This window comes from Seriola dumerili, unplaced genomic scaffold (assembly GCF_002260705.1).
Source record: "Seriola dumerili isolate Sdu_G_001 unplaced genomic scaffold, Sdu_1.0 BDQW01001449.1, whole genome shotgun sequence".
Classification (NCBI taxonomy): Eukaryota; Metazoa; Chordata; class Actinopteri; order Carangiformes; family Carangidae; genus Seriola; species Seriola dumerili.
Window position 1 is genome coordinate 1,247,340 of NW_019175704.1, and position 20,282 is coordinate 1,267,621.

Genomic DNA, 20,282 nt, shown 5'->3' on the forward strand with positions numbered 1-20,282 from the left:
ATCCGAAAGTGACATTAGAAAACTGTCCTTTATCTGTCAAATTATACAAGGGTCTTCCAGTTTGGTGACCTTCATAGAGCCACTTCCTGTGAGTGTATCTCCGTGAGAACACACCTCTGTGAGGGAAATCATGTTGGGATATACGCCACCAGTGTGTGTCTTTTCATAAATCTTCAGTCTTAATCAAAGCGGAGGCTGTGTCCATTAATAACTCAGTGTGGTTGGCCTGATGACAGAACACAATGCACCTAATGGAACAATTTATTTCCATAATGCTGCATTGTCAGGGCAAGCGCACAGCCCCGGGGGGGAGGGTGTGTATTTGGGGGGCAGAGGAGAGTGCAGGAGCACGCAAGCAAGAAAACACAGAGGACAGTGATGAAGGACATTGGAAGTAAATTCAGAGAGTTTTGAAAACATTATTGGGTTTATCCTATTTTTTTTCTGGTAGGAGAGACAAACATACGCTACTGTATGCATACATACACAAAATGTAAAGTATCTGCAGTCATATTTCTACTCTCTTAATCCTAAATCCAAAGGCAACTGTGGCCCCAAATCCAATCATCACAGGCCTCTAAGTGGCAATCTTCTCAAAGCTTAACCTTGAACAATACTGAATGGCAACTCAGCCATACTTTGAGAGATACTCAGCTTCAGATATAGCTATGGGACATGCTTTAATGGACCTCCCTTGGGCAAGGACAAGCAGATTAAAAGGTCAAAATACCTGTTGACTGTTATGTTCCCTCACTGCTGAAGAGATGCCTAAAATTCCTTTAAAGGAACATTTTGGGAAATATGCTTATTTGCTTTCTTGCTGAGAGCTAAATGAGAAGATGTCACTCTCATGTCTGTATGATGGAGGTGCATCTGGGAGACAGTTAGCCTAGCTCAGGTGGCCACAACAATAGGGACACGGGTAGCAATTAATAAAGAATATTTTTATCAGACCAAATAAAAGTGCCAAATTAAATATTTACAACATGGGGTGTTTGGTAACTAGTATAGTCAGTGATGGGTATTGTGCATGAGTGAAAGGCGCGGTAGCCAGTGTAAGATGCAAAACAAAACATAAAGATAACATAACCAAACCCAGGATGTGGGGTGTCCATGGAAAGGAGCAGAGAGGATGGTTCGACTGCAGCCAAGAATAACTGGCTCACTGTCCTGTATATGCTGTATGCAGTCTCAGTAGACGCCTTTCCCCTTTTAATACATCAATTTTCACGCCTGAATGAATAACTGAATCAACAAGTGTAAACTTGTGAATCACAGTAATTAGTAATGAAGTGTTTTAAACGTATTTAAGTCTGCATAATCTTAAATCTCAGTGTATTTCAGGCTCTTGTGTCTCAGGTTTCGAGGTCCTTATTTTACCCTGAGCACAACACAAAAGTGGACAGCTATCTCACATCTTACCCCTGTTAAACGATTCCTGTATTGCTGGATTTTCATAATCAAAGACAAGCTGATAAGATTTCAGTAGAATCATGTTTTATTTACAGAATAAGGTGAATTAGTTTCCAACAAGTGCAGCCCAGAGTGTTGCAACATTAAAGTAGTCTAATAAAACTTTAGAAAACATTAAGGCGCAATCTTTAGATATATGTAGCAGATTATTAAAATTAGTATTACAACTGAAAACTAAGGATTAGACCCTGCTCTCACTCTCAAACTGACCGACTGGTCTTAATACAGGACTCATTTTAAGTAATAACTCAGTCTGAGATATTAAACTTTTCTGATCCTGCTGAATGTTTATTTTCATCAGTCAAAATGATCAAAACGCCATAGTAACTGATCATATTAAAAAAGTTATTACTACAAAAACATTTTGTATTGCAAGCATCTTAAAATTGTAATAATTTAAATGATATGTTACAATATTTATAATAAATACAATAAGGCATCTCCTTCCAATGTAAACTGCAGCAAATGCTTGAAATGACTTTTAGTCCAACATCTCAATAACATGAAAAGATGGTGATGGACCTAGTTAATTTTGATGTGACTGTTTCTCAAACTGAATGTAGTGCTGCTTCATTTGTCTGCAAACTAACCATAAGAATATTAGTTAGCAATGTTACATACTAATATTAAACAGGTACAATATGAAGCTGTGATCTCAAGAAATTTGTCTCAGCTGCTTTCCCCATTATACATTATTATTCCCCCTCTTTCATTTCTCCTTTGGTAGCCTAATTTTAGTCTTTTACTGTTTTTCTTTTTTAATGACTGCTAAATGATTAAATGATTGCTTCAAAGTTCACTTGAAAAGTATCACATTTAGAGACAAACTGTTTTTGCCCACCCTACTGCAGGAGTGAACTAAACTACACCAGCACCTTCGAGAGGCTTTTATATTGTTTTAGATACAAGAAATAAGAGAACGGCAACAGTAATAACTTATTGTGCTAATAATGTAAAATTGCCTCATGTTGGGGTCCCTGGTAACTTAGTTTAATATGACACCCCACAGGGACACTTGAATAGAAGAGAGGTTTCTTTACTGTTATTAACTACACCTGCCTACGTACCTATACCCTACTGTGACAAGTCAAAATGTGTTGGCAGAGGAGACAGCTTGCACCAGTTTTAACACCAACACTGGTGTAGGGGCACAGCTGTTAATCAATGACATTCCTTTCGGGAGAACAAAGATTTTATAGAGCATAGGAAGAGTATGGTGTAAGCTGCAGAACAGGAGACAGTGGATGTTCTAATTAAGTACCAAAGGCACATTGTGAGACAGAGCAGGAGACAAATCACTTAGTGTCCACTTCATCATCTCAGGATGTCAGACCCTCTGACAGAACGGCCAATTATAGAATTGCTAATTCCTCAGTTAGCTCACACTGAGCCAGTCCCGGCTTGGCACATCTGGAACATTTCTTGAAACTTAACACATTAGTGTACCAAGAGCAAAGAGATTATCACAAACAGTTAAACTTGAATCATTTTGGGACATGTAGAAAGAGGATGTTAGCATTTATAAAAAAAAATTGATTTAAATACCGCTTTTCTAAACATAAGTTACTAAGCGCTTTACAGCAACAAAGGCAGTAAACACCGCAAAACCACAAAAAACAACATCAAAGACTGAAGTTCAGAATCACAAAATTAATATTAAAACAGTGGTAAAAGAAGATAAAGAAACAACATTTAAGAAGGATAAAGTTATGAAAAGACCAGAAGACACACTCCAGCTCATAGGGGATAAAAAACATCTGAAATGTATTTGTGACCCTGAGTCTGTAAGCCCTAAATATTAATAGTAAAACCATCCAGCAAACACTCTCTCATTGGGAGATGAGACCTGTGGCAGAAGAAGCTTCTCCAGCTATTACAAAAGTGAAATCAGGAGCAGAAGATGCCTGTGCATTTTAGAATGAAAGGGATTCTACTAGTTTTGTCTGTTGTGCAGAAAGCGGAATATAGAAAGCACATATAACAATAATACATTTTGTTTCTCTGTACCAAGATGGAGGATTTGACCATGTGTAGTTATTTGTGACAGGCCAACTAAAAATGATTTAGGCTACCTTAAAGATTGAGGACATGTAGTTTATCAGGAGGAGGGGCAGTTTATTCAAACCAATTAGCACACTGACAGAGAGGGATGAGTTCCCTGACCTATCTACCCTTGTAGCCATAGACAGAACAAATATAATGAACAAAGAGTGAAGAAAAGGTAAATGAATGAGGCAGAGACAAGTGTATTTAAACCACTTCAAGCATTAAACTTTCATTCTTCCTTCAAAGTCAGTGGTACAGTGTATTGTGAATCAAGACTAAAGCATTAAATTAGCTGCAGACTTGTTTGGTGTGAATGGGAACTTGCAGGGCTTGACAGCATTGCTTTGATATTGCAGTGTTATTTGAAATGTTATTGAAAGTCAAAAAACTTTTTTCTAACCTTTTTCTAATTTTAATTTTATTTCTCATCTGTCAAATGTGCTGACATGAAATTAAATAAATAGAGATCTGAACAATGGTACTTCTGCAAGGGTATTTTGACTGTTTTGGCACTTCATCAGAGCTCTGTTGCCAAAGGAGCTGCATTGACCACACTTTGTTACACTTGACGACATTTTGATCAATTGAGAGCCATTAAAATACACCACAACGCTGTGATTTACCTCCGCTACTGTTTCATACATTGACAAATCTTAACAGCACTCCATTAGTCTATTGACAAAGTCAAGTGACTGATCAATTCATTTCAATTTTTGGAATATTGACTGCGTCCCAACAGAAATTACCTGATGGGAGGTGGCACTATTAGCATTACCAGAAAGAGATTCATTTGCTTAAAAGATTGGCCCCAGTGTCTGTGTAGTGTGCATATGATTAACTCTAAAATAAAGATGTGGGTCGTGGTAAAAACTAAACCTGTCTGCATTGTGAGTTCCCATGGTGACTTCAAGTCCAGCAGCTAAAATGTCTGTATGTACTGATTTGAAAACAGCTGCCAGCATCAACAACTGGGGCTCATATATGTATACTCTGCTGTTTGTTTATACTCAGGTGGAGACTTCGCCAGACTAAAGCTGTCCTTCATAAGAACAGCTTGTCAGGCTGTCGATTAGCTTTGGAAACCCACTCCTCTCCCACCATTCTGTTTTTGGATTAAGGGGGCGCTGTGTTTGGACCGTTTCTGTAATTTTATGAATATGCTAATCTAATATTCATACTTTGCGTTGTTTATTGGGGGAGCTGTGCAGAAAAAGGAGCCTGGATTAGAACCTCTCTCTCAAGCTCTCTTTTCTCATTCTTGACACAACTATTTGTGAGCAAAATCTATGAAAGTCTTCCAAGAAAAGACCGTCTGAAACAATATCGCAGCTCCCCACTGTCTACGCTGGCCTGAATTGTACTCTACCTTGCTGTGTGGCACTTTAAACACTGGATGTCTGACAAGTTCTTTTTTAGCTCAATCCAGCCCAAAGAGTCTATAGTCATGCCAGCAGCTCTATGAGACTTTGGCGTTAGCATGCTCACAATGACTATGCTTACATATTGATGCTAAAGGCCAGTTCATGGTTTCTGCATCTGCATGGCTGTGAGGGTCCACATGATCAAAAAGTCCTCACAGACTCCTGTGTGCATGTCTGCGTGCAGCCCAAAATTAGTGACTTTTTCATGTTGTTCAGCCAAATACAACAAACAAAAGGAACTCTTCTTCTTGCTTTAAGAGTTTGCCACGATTGGAATTTTCTAATCTAATTTCCTAATTAGCACTACAAACAAAGTACAGCTGAAGCGTTTGAGAATGTCTTTGGTTTTGCAGCTATTGAGTTCTACATGTTGAGCAAATTGAAATTTTGACATGATGATGGCAAAAGAGGAAAAGTTAAGGGATCATCAGAGTTATTGCAATTCATTTCTGAGGGGAATTTTAACATGCGTGACAAATTCCATGGCAACCTATGTAATAGTAATAGATCATTTTAGTCTGGACCAAAGTGATAAACTGAGCGCCAGAGTTTTGCGCACTAATAAATGTAATTTCCTCTGTCATATCACAATCTTTTGCATGTTAAAGGTGTTTTTTCATTTTAAAAAACAAATCTGCCTGTGTTTTGCTTTCACTATCTTTCACTGCTTGCCTGCTCCTCTCCCCTCAGTAACCTTTGGTTACTGTTAACCAGTAAATTGGGCAATAAGAAGACATTACCTGAGTGCTAATGGCAGTGGGTGACTTCCTCACAGAGGGAAAACATGGCAAAAAACATACTCAAAATAGCAATCAAATGAAGATTTAAATGAACCACAGTGGACTGAAAGACGTTGCATTTCTAACTCTATTTACGGCTGAAACTGAGTTTCAGGAGGGAGGAACAGAGAGAACAAACAGCCAACTGGCGGAGATCTTCAAAGCACTTGATGACTCTGAATATCCTCATAAGTGGGTAGATAATGCATGGCGGAGAGGGACAGTGAGATAGCTGGGTGAAAGTAATGGTGTCTTGTTGTGGCTGATAAGGTGTGTTTATCTCCTATCTCCCATGGCTATGCACAATGGGACCCTTGTATGAGTGATAGTAAAACAGGGCTATTAGATGGACGGACCCATTAAATGGTCATAAAACTCACACTGGACTGGATTATGTTGAAAGGAAGCTTTTGTTTCCAGCATGGAAAGAATAAACAGGTTAACTGGGAAACAGGTTGGTGAGTTGCCCAGTTGGAATTCCCCAATTTAGATGTTCAGCAGACTCTGTACCTGTGCTTTTTTTATTTGCTCTCTGTTGTGGTTTATTAAGCTGCAGTTGATTAGCTAAGATCATATCTGAAAGATGCAAAGGAGCTATTCATATAATCTGTCATTAGAGTAACACATCAAAGTGACACCTTTAATTCAAGCACTATGCGTTTATTTAGGTTTTATGTTATACCATTATGACCCTTATAAACACTTACTACACTGTGGTTGTTTATTTGAAGCTTCTTGGAGACAGATCATTCCTACACAAGGACTTTTTTTTTTTTAATTTTAAATTCCATCTTATAATCAGATCATATAGCTTTGAAACTGCACAATTTTTGTTTTTAAATATCCTGTTTAACAGTTCTTAATTTTCTTTCACTTATATCCCTGCTTCTTATTGTGCAACTTAAAGTGGTCCATCAGTTGCAATTAATGTTTCAAACAGCTAAAACTGAGAAACTTTTCTAAGCAAAAGCAAAACGCACTGTTTTGGCCCTGTTTCGGCGCTGTTTTGGCCCTGTTTCGGCGCTGTTTCGGCCCTGTTTCGGCCCTGTTTCGGCCCTGTTTCGGCGGGACACTTTGCTGTCTTCTGGCACCAGAGGGCCAAATGTGAGCTGGCTCTAGGCCACACTTGGCCATGTAAGATCTTGGAATTTGTTCAGCAAGTAGTTTGTAACTGATCTTTAAAATGACATATAGAAGCATTTTCTGACCTGATGCCCCAGTCTGCAAGACGACAACATTAGTCTGTGTCTCCCAAACCATTACATATCACTTTAAACCTGTTTTATGATCCGTCAACAGTACAGTTAAGGTTTGGTTAGGTTTAGGCTTAAAAGTGTCGGTTAGACTATGGCTTTGATTAAAGTATTTTGGTTTCTTTTAACCATGGCCACCATTGTCCCATAACCCTAACAATGTGACAACAATTGTCACTTGAAGGTAAACATATGCTGGGACTGTTCTGGGCTAGTGTCAACCTGTCCTGTGTCAAACCTCCCATTATTCTGACTGGGGAGCATCCACACATTATTCCAACATGGTTACACCCACTGCTAGCTTTTGGATCACACCAGATAAATAGGTTTTTATCATCTACTTTAGTTGTGTTAAGTATTTGTAGTGGTTGTGATAAACACAAGTGGGTAACTGTTACCTCTGTGCTTGTGTTCATCAGGGCCATTAGCTCCAAACAGACACTTGTTCACTGTACATGCTGGCATATATTTAGCCTATGTGCGTAGACATTGTTTTGGATTTTAAAATGAGCACATTTTCATCACTTTCCTTGTGGCGCTTCCTGGACATCAGGGAAATGAACAAGCAGTTTTACAAGAAGAAAATTCAACTATAGAGCAAACTACATGACTTTCAGGCTCATCTCGTGAAAGTGCTGGTAAACACCTGATGAGAGAGAGAGGAGTGGGAAGGGGCCAAAGTAGCAAAAACACACAAAAGGAGATTCACATCCAGTGGGCTAGATGTCATACGGCAAAGCTCAATATTGGTTAATAAATGATGGGTACAGGGTAGAGAGACTCAGAAGAGAGGTAAAACTCTTGTAGATTACCTTTATCTCTTTAATGAGACAACATTAATTTTGCTCTCAAGGTCTGGCAGAAAGCGAGCTGATTTATCATCCGCCTTTAACGTTGTGGGAATTAGTCTAATTACCAGTGGTTTGGAGAGCTGATTTTCACCTCACAGAAAGCCCATTGTGCACCCGAATCATTTATCACAGCTGCGGTCCAGACATTATACTCCAGGCCTGTTGGGAAAACTATTGTTGGTCGACAGCATCCCTGAAAGTTACATGTGTCACAGAAAGCCTGACGGAAGATCAGATACAGGAATGTGCCCATGCAGTGGGTCTGACTCTGCTGTGTGTTATGTCGATACCGTACCTCCCATGCAGACAGTCTTTGAGCTTTTGAGTTTATTGCCAAAAACCAGCAACGGTATCTGTAGTTGTGAAGAAACAGGATTTCTCTGAAATGTTATCTGTGCCTTCAAAGGGTAAAGTCCATAACAAAAAGAGATAATTCACAATAATGTTACAATAGTAACGTTTGAAGTAACCTAAAATGTTTACTTCCCCAAGTAGAAGTAAAGCTCAGGGAAGGGCATCGAGTAGTTCCTGTTGTTACAAAGAACATTTCTCTTTATAGAACCATATTTTCTCCCATAAAAACACATTAGCCACATTATTAGGAACACAGAAGCAAATAAGAAATGTTAGACCAGAAATGTCGACCTGTACCCCCTTAAATAAAAGTCTTCACTTAATCCACATAAGATTTTACAGGGATGTACAATGCTCTGTTCATAACACAGTTAAAGCATACACAGCAGCATATCAATGGAAAAAAAGAATCTATCATTCATGGTCGGTTTCATATAATCCCTTTTATCAGACAATCTGTAGAAGCTCCAGATTGCTTTATTTATTTCAGCTCCTGAACCTCCTTTAGTCTCACCTATGAGCATGAAGGGTCTTATCAGTAGGATTAGGTAAAATAAACCAGCAAGGATCAGTGGGAGTCAGCACCTGACTAGGCCAGCACCTAGAGCACACCTGGATTAGTTTTAGGACAGGGCAAGCTGTCTCAGAGCTGTGGTAATGATTGAAAAATATGCCTGTAATTGCTGATAAGCTCTTTAATGTTTCAGTAAACTCTTTTTTGCCGCTGAGTTTACCGACCCATAATTTGTCGATAAACTCTTGCTTTGTAGTGTAACGTCAAGGGCTGGCGGCGTCTTTGAACCAATTGTCCTCTCACGGTGTGAAAGGTGTGCGCAGCATTTAGAGAGTTCTGCAAAGAGTTCAAGAGGGCATGTGCATGTAAGGACATGTGAGACAGAGTAAAGGAAAGGAGGTGAAGACGGTTTAGCTTGATCAGATCAGATTCAGCATTAAGAGACCTTCCAAATTCCACCTGCAACCAGATAATCCAGGTCAACTACGTCTTGCTATTGATGTTGTTTTTGAATCAGTTGTGAGCATTATCCACACTGCTGACGTGTCCATCAGCAACACAGTAAATCGTACCAGTACTCTTTGTGCCGCACTATGGCCGACCCTGACCTCTGAAAGATTTTTCCTTAATGGATCAATATAGTATCACATCACTAGCTTTGCTATTTATAGTCGTGAAGGAAAAGGGAAACAAGTCAAAGAGTTCAAAGCCTTGCTAGCAGCTCTGTGAGGCTGTACTTAAGCACAGCTGTGCTTTGAGCTAAATGCTAATGTCAACATGCAAACATGATCACAATGACAGTGCTAACATGCGGATGTTTAGCAAGTATGATGTTTATCACACTCTTATTTTAATGTGTCAGCATGTTAACATTGCTAGCACTAAATATGAATTACAGCTGCAGCTGAGGCTAATGGGAATGTCATTTGTTTTGCAGATATTTGGTCATAAACTATATTGGGCAAATTAACATTTTGACCTGATGATGACGCTAGAAGAAAAGTGAAAAGTTATGGTAATCCATGCAGTAGTTGTTGAAGTATTTTAGTGTGGACCAAAGTGCACCGATTGACACTGCTGCACCGCTAGCATGGCTAAAAACACTTGGCTTGGATAACTTGTAATGTCAAATATCTTGGAAACCTGAGTCATGTGTCTCTAGTTTGTCATTTTGAAAGGCAAGTTACAACCACTTCTGAAGTTAAATGTTTCTCTCACAAGGAAGGGCTATATTGTACCAGTAAACTCAGTAGGAAACATAGGCTACTGCACCTGCCACACAGGAACAATAAATTCTCATCTCTGGCTGCAAGTTGGTGACATTGCTTCAGGGGCACTGCAAGGCGGGATTACCTGCCACGTAAACTGTCCCCAGATCCACAGGAGCCCGACAATCCATGGGTTACCTGAATGTCATTGGTTAATTGAAAATTTGCTGCTGTCTTGCATTCATCTTTTGTCCAGTCTTTAAGAGGGGCTTTATTTCAAATTAAAATTTCAATAGGCTCCTTTAATTATTTTAGTTTTTTGTTACATTGTGCATTTTCCTAAATGAAGGAAGTCCCCGTATCTCACAAAAACATCCAAAAATCAGCTTTTATTTATTTAGTTCTTAACTTATTAACTTGTTTTCTTGCTTCCTGTATCTGTTTTGATTATTTGGGTTAATTTTTTTGGCACTATCCAATTCATTCTCACAACTTTTGTTGGCTGTCTGATGCAGGCCTTTCAAATACTCGGTTTTAATGATTAAAGAAGAGTCATTTTGGACTACCATAAGGGGACTCAGCTTAAAGCACCATCTGATCCCTTCAAGGAGAAAGACAGCGCTGCTCAGACGAGGCCAGCTGACACTGGAAGCAGGGGCTCAGTTTCAGGCACTGATTCAATTTAATTTGAGCGCCTCTGTCAACAGGCCCCGGTGACAGATTTACCCGCGGTATGCCTATTCAAATTACTTTCAAATCATAAAAGCAAGGAAACATAAATTGGAGGGAAAGAGGTTGAGAGAAACAGGCAGAAAGCAGCACCGGTGTCCCTGGAGCAAATTACCTCTATATCAGCGCCGGAGACAGGCGGTGATCTGCCTGATAGAGAGCTGAGGGCGAGAGACACAGAGTCACACTGGCGAAGGAGAAAGAGAGCGAGAGAGGTGGGAGGACCGGCAGGACAGCTCCAATTTTCTGGAGGTCAACTACACGCCTGTACACGCACCGACCAATTACATATCATGAGTGAGGGTCTTCAAAATACAGCCCCCCCCCCCCGGTGAAGGCTAGTGTTTTATTCATATCAGCAGAATGGATTTCAATTTCCTGAGAGACGCGGTTTAGAGGTTTTGGGTGCAGGCTGGAGCTGCGGTTTGGATTAGACTGTAACACTGGGACATCTAAAGCAAAGACATATGCACCGACTATCATGAAAAAGTGTTTGGCCACTGAAGCTACCATTGGTTAGACGTTTATTTCTAGAAAGATTTAATCGCGTGGAAACAAATAGTGGAAATTGTCTAATTGGGCTAAAACCAATGATGTTTTTCATTAACAATACATTTTCTTACAATAATCCGGTAGCAAATGATGAAAAATGTCCACAGTGAGTTCTCAGAGCTCAAGGTGGCGTCTTCAATTGTTTTTGTTTTGTCTGACCAACAAGCAAGAACTCAAATATTTAACGTTTATTATCAGAAAATATTCTCATTCAAGATGCTGGAATTAGTCAGTTTGAATTTTTAGAAATAACTCAACCTTTAGAAAAATGATCAATCTTGTTGTCAATTAATTTTATGTCGATCAATTCCTTCACCTCTATTGTTAAATGCTACAGGTTCCTGTGAGGATTCCAGGATTTTTGTTCTTATCATATTCAAATTCGATAACTTCAAGCCAATATACTGTGCGTGTAAACAGTGAATAAATACAATATTCAGTATTTCCCCACCAGAATTATATTCCTGTGGTGATGTTTCAAACAAAATTTACAGAAAATATAACTTAACATTTTTATAAAAAAAGAAAGAAAAGAAAATATTTATATAATTAAGATGCTTTTATTTTGGGGGGTTGTGGGTTTCTGGGAGTGACCCTGCAATGGTCCTGACTGTCAATATTAAGTTTAATTTTAAAAAAAGAAAGAAACAAAAAAACAAGCTTGGATTAAGTTTAGACATCATGGATCAAAACGTTGTATTTTCAAAATAAAAAGTGACCAGAGTGTAGGGAGTGCTCTCCGTTATTTTACAAATTTTAACCAAATGTTGAGCATCAGTGTTGGCCCCACATTTATTTGAGTTGCATCAAGATGCAGATTCTCAGTATGGTTCATTACAGTCTCAAATAATTTACATTTTAACAAATCGATTTCGTCTGCAGCACATTTAGACCTGGCTATACCTGTTTATTATAGGCCTACAGCACTCGATTATTATTATTTTTTACAAGTTTTTATATTTTTCAGTGAAATAAGGGAATGCTGTATTCAGCTGACAGACATGTAGCAACCATGTTGAAAAGCACAAGTCTCCACTTCAGTTGGTTCACCTCCGCTTTCTCGGGTCTTAAAATGGCATTAGTTCACATTAAGCAGAAGGCCAATTAACTTATAGCCTTCTGCCAAGTCATTACACTTTTATACGGTTTGTGTGCAATTCTTGGTCGTAAACTTTAATGGTATCGGTATGGCCTTAGTATGAGAGTGAAGCAAGCCTTTAATATATTAATGATTTAAAATCTGGAGTAGACACAGCATGTTTTTCTGATCTTCACCCAATCAAAGGGACCCAATAACATTAAGGCTGCTGAAAAACAGCCAATATTCGGTGCTAAGGTGTAGGGGATGTTTGCAGCACTAATAATGAGTTTGGACAAGCAAAGCGGTGTATATAATTCTTATGTTTATGGCAAGGTAGCTGCAGTCTGTGGCGAGTATGAGGAGCTGGCAGTAAGATAGATACTGAAAATACAATTGGCTAATCTTCTAATGTACCTCCGCGCTTTGATGCAGTTGAAGGTGTTTGCAGGCGGGACAAGGGTTGGACATTACCTCACTCTGAACGCTTTCTGGGGGGAGAAACGAGCGAGTAATTAGCTGATTAGGGGCCCGTCAGAGCAGCTCAGCCTCCAGCCAATCCCAGCTCACAGCGGCCCGCAGGGGTGGAGAAGGACGGCTGATGGTGCAAAACACATACCTCTGTGGTTTGTGAAGTTGGTATTAAACAGCAGGGGGGGACGCAAATGTGACATGTGTAGGTAGGCTACAGTTCAAGGAAATAGATGCAGGGATGCACGTGAAAACGTCAATAATTTAGAGTCCGTCTGTCGAGAAGCAAGTTTTTCTCAAGATTAGTCCTCACAAGTTGATCATGTTCATTTCTGAACAGCATATAGCTTGAGTCGATCCGCCCAGCCTGAACTTTTATGAAAAGATAAGGAAAACATATGAGTGTGTGAGTGGAAGAGTTTCTGTTGTCTGCGCGCAGACGCACGGCACAGGTGCGCACCAGCCCAGCTTGACCCGTTTGTTTCTTTAAGACTCTGCAGTCCTCCCGAGAGACGGCGTCATGGAGAAATCGAAGAACTTCAGGATTGACGCTCTGCTCGCTGACGAGACCAACCGGGGGAGCCGCGACCTCTCCCCCGGTCTCAGTAGCGACAGTCCCGCGGGCAGCCCGGTCTCATGCCGCCGTGCGGACACCCCGTCTCCGCGGGCCTCCCATCTTCAGACCGGAATAATCCCCAAACCGGGTGTCCTCAATCTCCCGCATCCAGGACTTGCTTCACTGCCCCAGGGGGCGATTCCCGGCATGTATCCTGCACCCATGTACCCATTATCGGCGTTGGGTGGCCAGCACCCCGCGTTCGCTTACACCGGTTTCACACAGCTAACGCAGACCTACCCGGAGCACCTGAAGGCTGCCATGGCGGGATCTCTTCCCCTGGAACACTGGATCCGCGCTGGGATCATGATGCCACGACTGCCAGATTACAGCTGTAAGTATGATGATTATTTTGCAAATTCAAAACTCAAAGAGTCTAAAAAAGAGCGAACTGGCAGTTGCAAAAAAAATATAAGACTGACTGTCACATGTGCACCTGCATGAACCGTTTTCCATCATCAGTGTTTACGGGAAGGTGCAGGATTTCATCAGAGAACTGAGGTATTGCAAACTCATTGAAAAAAAGTGACAATGTTTCTGTTATTGTTATTATTTTTGTTGTTTAGTGATCGTGTCACAATCATTTGAATAATAATGATAATAATAACAACAACAACAACAACAACAACAACAACAATAATAATAATAATAATAATAATAATAATAATAATAATAATAATGAAATAGACCAAACAGATAATTCTGTTAATTTGTTTTTTAGTTTTAGTTTTGAATTTATTGTTTGTTTCCTTGTTTTAATTTTCAGAAGAGGCGAAGCTATACCAGTATTTCACTGATTCTCTGATACACATGATTTTTCCTTTTGCTTCGTTTAATTTAATATAATTTCTAAAATCAAACACGGACAGTCTAAGCCTTTTGGATTTCTTGATTCAAGCTGAAAAAGCACTAGGCTACGTCGCAATAAATTGCACAGTGTAATTATAATTTACAACCTGTCTGAAAGCACGCTTTCAATGCCACGATCTGTAGCCTAGATAATATTTTATTCAAGGTAACGCCGTAGATCTTCATATATTTAGTATTAATAACAGCCCTACATCGTCCCGTACAGTAGCCTACGATGGGTTCGGTTCGCTTCTTCTCTGTGTGCCATATTTTAATTTTGGCCCATTCATTTCTCTATAAACGCCAACCCGATGGAAATTGTCTTTGTGTGACGAAGAAACTATAAACAAACACCTAAAACGTTCTGTAGTTCATCAATAAAATCCCAAAAGCCTTCATTGAATTTTCATTAAGTTAATGGCATGCCTGTGTTTTTATGGCCTCTGCGCCCGCTTCTGCTGTTTCCCCCCCGTCAACAATAAACTGGAGTAAAGCTGTTATAGTTAATGATGGCCAGAGAGTGCGGGCATATGTGCATGTTCCCACCCACAAAATTATATTGAACTTCCTATGTCCTTGGTATTATATAAAGAAGACTATTGGCAGTGTCTGCTCAAATATTTCAGATTCATTTCAGACCAGAATCTTCAATAAAGGCCAAATATTTCCAAATATGTTGAATTATTATAAAATATATATTCAGAGACACAAAAACATTCAAATTATTCAAACATGAGTATTAATTTTAAAACCAAATGAATTAATGAAGCTCTGGTGGCTAATATCAAATAAGAGGTAAGTTGTCATGAAATAAGTGTAAATAACTACTGACATGAAACCACAGCCAAAACAGACTGATAACTCTGCTCTTCCTCCTCCAGCGGGCCCTCAGTCCGGTCTGTTGGGGAAGTGCCGGAGGCCTCGCACCGCCTTCACCAGTCAGCAGCTCCTGGAGCTGGAGAACCAGTTCAAACTCAACAAGTACCTGTCCAGACCCAAACGCTTTGAAGTGGCCACCTCACTCATGCTGACTGAAACACAGGTAAGACACACTTGTTCACTTCAAAAGCCGACAGGTTCATTCCAAGGTAAGAAAAAAAAGTTTATCACAGAAACAAGAATCAGGTGAGAAACCAATGAGTAATGTGTTCTCCGAAAGGTATTCGCCCAAAGCTACAGGCAAGCCACAGCACCTTCATCCAACTAGATAACTGGAATTTAACAGACTTATACTTCTGTAACTAAGACCAGTTACATCTTCTGATAACTCATGCGGGTAACAGATATTTTAATTTATTTAGTTTCATCATTAGTTTTTTTTTTATTTAATCAGGAAAGCCAACTGAAATCAAAACTCTCCCTTTCCACAGACAAATAAGATCAATAATGCAATATATGCCACAAAATCAGAATTAAACAGAGATATGATATAGTCATGTAAAAATATTTCATCCTAAAAACCACTGAAATACCACCTTAAAATAAGCTGTTTAAAACCACAAAAATACTTAGGACCAATCCATTGGTAATTTGTAATGCCACTGCATTGTTAAATGTTAAATAAAAAATAATTCCTTCATTCTGGGAAACCACTTTGTATCTCACTGAAGCATTGATGAATTATATTAGATTATAAATACTGGCACATTCTTCCAAGTCCACAGCACAAACCAAACAATTCACATATTGTATTGTTTTAAAATATGGTTTATGGTGTTATTACCACAGTTGATGCAGTGTGTGAGCATTCATCCTGAAAGATAAAGGTGAGAAAGAAGGTGAAAGAATAAAAAATAATTGCTTTTTATGAACTATATGTTATTTTTGAGTTGGAGGTTCTTCACTTTTACTTGAATTGGATCAAGAAAACACATTATGTGCATGCTCTTTCTGCATTTCAATGGGAAATGTAGTTAGGAAATTTTTGATATCGGATAAATGTATATTTAAATCAAGTCAATTTTATTTGTGCTATATAGTCCAGAATGACAGGAACAGCATTAGGAAAACTGGTATAAAAAAATGTTAGAAACCTCAGGGAGAGCAACTGAGGAGGGATCTCTCTTTCAGGACTGGCCTTCACAGAGACATTACATAAAAGAAATAAACATACTAGCAGTTTTTAGAATGACTTGATGTACTAACAAAAATATGTTTAAATCTGTTCAGAAAAACTCTGGGGTGTATTTCCTTAATGTCTCTTCTGAACTAATTTTCTTTTGCTCTTTGATCTCTCGGCAGGTCAAGATCTGGTTCCAAAATCGAAGGATGAAGTGGAAACGCAGCCGCAAGGCGAAGGAGCAGGCCACCGCGTCGGCCCAGTCTGAGGCAGAGCGGCTACGCAGTGGAGGAAAAACAGCCTCCGACAAAACTGATGAGAGCAGACGAGCTGTGAATCCGGATGATGGAGGGATAGATCTTGACATGGAGGATGGGGAAGAGGAGGAAGAGGACGAGGAGGAGGAGGAGGAGGAAGAGGAGGAGGAAGCCCGGCATGGTTTTCCTGTTGCAATAGGAAACAGTGTTGGGATGCCACGATCCACGGACTTCTTGCAGCGTGGCACTGATGTTGGCTACAACCCCCACAGCCCTTTCTCTGATGAGGAGCTGGAGGGGGTGCAAGTAGGAGGAGGTGACAGGAAGATTGGGGCAGGACTGTGAGAAGACACCCAGAATTTGCTGGTTTGATTTCCTGTTTGTTACAGAGACATTACACTGGGACATATCTGTGTTTGTGGATACTAGAGAAGACACATTTCCAAGCCTAATGGTCTTTGTCCAGTCTGCTCTGTGAATGTTTATGTGTTCCAATGAGGACATTTGTTGGAATCACTAATTATTCACACAGCTTCCAAACATACACAGGACTATGACACAAATATACTGTATAAACTGTCTGTGAATAGATCCATCCCTTAGTACTGCACATTTCATAGCATGCTGAAAAAAAGGTGCTCATCTCCTCCCTAAATTTTAGCTGTTTTCGTGAGTAACTGCCAGTCACCTTGTCTTCGCTCCATCCACTGACAGCTGGAGCTCCACTCAGAGAACGCACACGTGCTACACAAATGAAGGATGAGAAGTAAAACAAGTGAACTGTTCAGACAGCGTGAGAATGTACAGTAGGTGAGGCTTCCCCAGGGTCACTAAAACAAAAAAAGTCAAAGTTAAACAAGCTGTGTGATGTTGTGTCTGAAGAAACAACACAGGCTTAGAAACATCTGCTGCCCTGGATGTTTTTAAATACCTTGCAGAACATCCCATGTATTATATTTACTTTTGTGCATTTTATGTGAATATTGATGTTTTCTCTTTTTTGTTCTTGATGGTGTTTATGAATTTGTTCCTGTCACCTTTCTCACTTACATGTAAATGAATTTAATTTATTTGAATGATTGCAAAGATGAATCACACATGTATTTATCTGAGACTAGTTGTGTAGCTGTGAAATAAAAAGAACGACAGCAAAACAAATAAAAAAAGAGCTGAAGAATTAATTTTTGATCACTGTTTCTGTTTTGTATGCACTATAAAATTTTAATAGCCTATATTAAATGAGTTTGTCATGCTCCCCTTGCAGCACTTCCATACTGTAAGATGTCAAAGAACAGAAGACATGGAGAAAATAAGGCCAAGTGTCTAGAGCCACACCACCAGGCTGAACGTAGAGCACAGCACCACTTTGAGCTAAATGCTAAATGTCAGCATGCTAATTTAGTCACAATGACAATGTTAACATGCTGATATTAAGAGGGTATAATGTTAACTGTGTTAACCATCTAGTGTGGTATTGTGCTAATATTTGCTAATTGGTACTGAACACAAGGTACCGTATTGGAATGTCATTCGTTTTGCAGGCATTTGGTCATAAACTGAAACAGAAGAAATTCTGATTCCTGACGCACTAGATGAAAAGACACAGGATCAGCAAAGAGATCACAATTCATCCCGAATAGGGATATGAGCATCTGTACCTAAATTCAAGACAATTCTTACAGGATTCATCCTCTCGGGACCATGAATGTCTGATCAAAATTTCATGGCCATCTATCTGATATTGAGATATTTCAGCCTGGACCAAATTGTTGAATATCATCATTAAAAATCACATTAACACAGCCTTGTTGAGTTGTGATCAAAACAAAAAGACCACACAGGTTCACATGAACCCCACTTATAGGAAAATGGTCCATGTTTTCTTTAGCAATCCCACTTAACAGCGAAAAAGCTTTTGTGTTCCCATCTTCTTAATCTCCTTGTTCGTTCACAGCCACCACGCCGCCTCTGAGCAAAGCAAAGCAAAAGTAGTTCTCAGTTCACAGTTTTAATTTATTACGAAGACTCTCAGATATTAATTACTCGGTGGGGTTTACTGATAGCCAAATAATTAAGTTAATGAAGAGGAAAATAAAGCGATCAAAAGCCTGATGGTGATGTCACACAGGCCCATTTTAATTTCCAAGAGCAACAGCATGATGAGTGTGTGTAACTGCAGCGGGGCGTTTTATTGGGTCCCCATGTAAGGGCTGTGATTAAAGAGCGGATTGGAGGACGTGCAGCATGGTGTCATTTAGCCCCCTCTCAGACCACAGTCACATATTTATATAGTGATTAAATGTATTCTTAACTGGCTGGACAGACACAGGCTGCTCTTGTGAAAAAAAAAACAGGGCTGTACAATGATTGGAAGAGCCTTTAAACACTGATGGGACTTTTAGTGGAGACTTTGTTGTGGCTGTAAGTAGAAGCTGCATAATGTACTATTAATCTCAAAAACAGCATGAAATGGAAGAGCATATAAAAATGTAGTATAAAAGTATAAAGAAAAAAAAGAAATGTTTAAAAAAAATTGTCACTGAAATTATTCACTGTATTTGATTAAATTATGTGGTAATTAATCGGGATGTATGGCTTCATTTGGTGTGCGTGTGTGTGTGTATGTGTGTTTATACATACATATACATACTGTAATAGTAGTATATATATATATATACACACAGCGGCAGTTCTGCTGAAATTCCTATTAAAGTCACAGAATCTGATGGTTCTCAGGATAACATAAGACTCCCTTTATCACAGGTACAAAAGAAGGAAGAAACCTCAGGTAGAGCCATGGCTGGATTAAATACTTTAGGGCCCCAGCGCAAAAATTTGTTTGGCTCCAATAGACTCGCATTAAACATGGCAGATTTATTGTTTCACCTGGCACCCAGTAACCCATCAGTATTCTAAAGCTGAAATGAGTAGTTGATTAATCAATTGGCTGTTGTAAATTAATTCACAACAGTTTTGATCATTGATTAATAATTTAAGTAAAAATGCCAATGATTCACTGGTACCAGTGTCTAAAATGTGAATATTTGCAATTTTCCCTAGTTTTATATAATAGTAAATGCACCATATTTGTTTTTTGACAGTTGGTCACACAAAACAAAATATTTTAATATATGAACCTAGGCTTTAGGGAAGAATGATGGAATAATCTTACTCTGCCTGAGATTTTTTGTGTGTTAGTTACTTGACACAGAAAAAAAATAGCAATTTAATCAGACAAAACCTTACAACAGAAAGCTTAATATAAAGGTCTTATTATGTAGATTGAAATTACATAGAAACCTGGGGGTCTGGGGCCCATGGGAAATTGCCTACTTTGCCGGGTTGGTAATCCAGCTTTGGATAGAGCAACAGAGGGATGGGAGAATGAAGTTTAAGAGCTAAAGATGCAATTGTGGATGTGAAAGCAGGACTTTAAGCAACCTGGTTAAGGCCTATTACTAATTATTAATTAATGTGAACCTGCACACACATGCAGCACCATCAAATAACCTGTACAATTCACCAAATGAATCCTTCCAGTTACACGTTTAATTTGAAGGACTCCATGGGAGCTTTCACTGACATTTTTAGGCTTGATTTAATAGGAGAGAATAGAATACATAACAAGCTTGCAGACTGAACCTCTATCAAACTGCAGCTTTTAATTTGGCTGATGAAAAATCATGCGAATCAATAGGACCTCATTTAGTTGTGTGACTTGTCAGCTGTTTGACAAATGCCATTTGGCCTGTTTTATGACACAGGCCTCCCT

The 20,282-nt window shown here is 39.3% G+C and overlaps 1 protein-coding gene across 1 annotated transcript; it reads left to right on the top strand.

The window, feature by feature from the left end:
- The first annotated feature begins 13,249 nt into the window (after positions 1–13,249).
- LOC111238686 (motor neuron and pancreas homeobox protein 1-like) lies at positions 13,250–16,855 on the top strand. The gene is made up of 3 exons (XM_022768321.1): positions 13,250–13,679; positions 15,076–15,236; positions 16,436–16,855. The coding sequence occupies exons 1-3, from the start codon at positions 13,250–13,252 to the stop codon at positions 16,853–16,855; spliced, it is 1,011 nt and encodes a 336-aa protein (XP_022624042.1).
- Positions 16,856–20,282: the final 3,427 nt, after the last annotated feature.

Bases quoted from the DNA above. Each gene is read 5' to 3' on its own strand.
- LOC111238686 (XM_022768321.1), top strand. From the start codon at position 13,250: ATGGAGAAATCGAAGAACTTCAGGATTGACGCTCTGCTCGCTGACGAG. The intron at 13,680-15,075 runs GTAAGTATGATG...TTCCTCCTCCAG, and splicing joins ACGACTGCCAGATTACAGCT to CGGGCCCTCAGTCCGGTCTG. The intron at 15,237-16,435 runs GTAAGACACACT...ATCTCTCGGCAG, and splicing joins TCATGCTGACTGAAACACAG to GTCAAGATCTGGTTCCAAAA.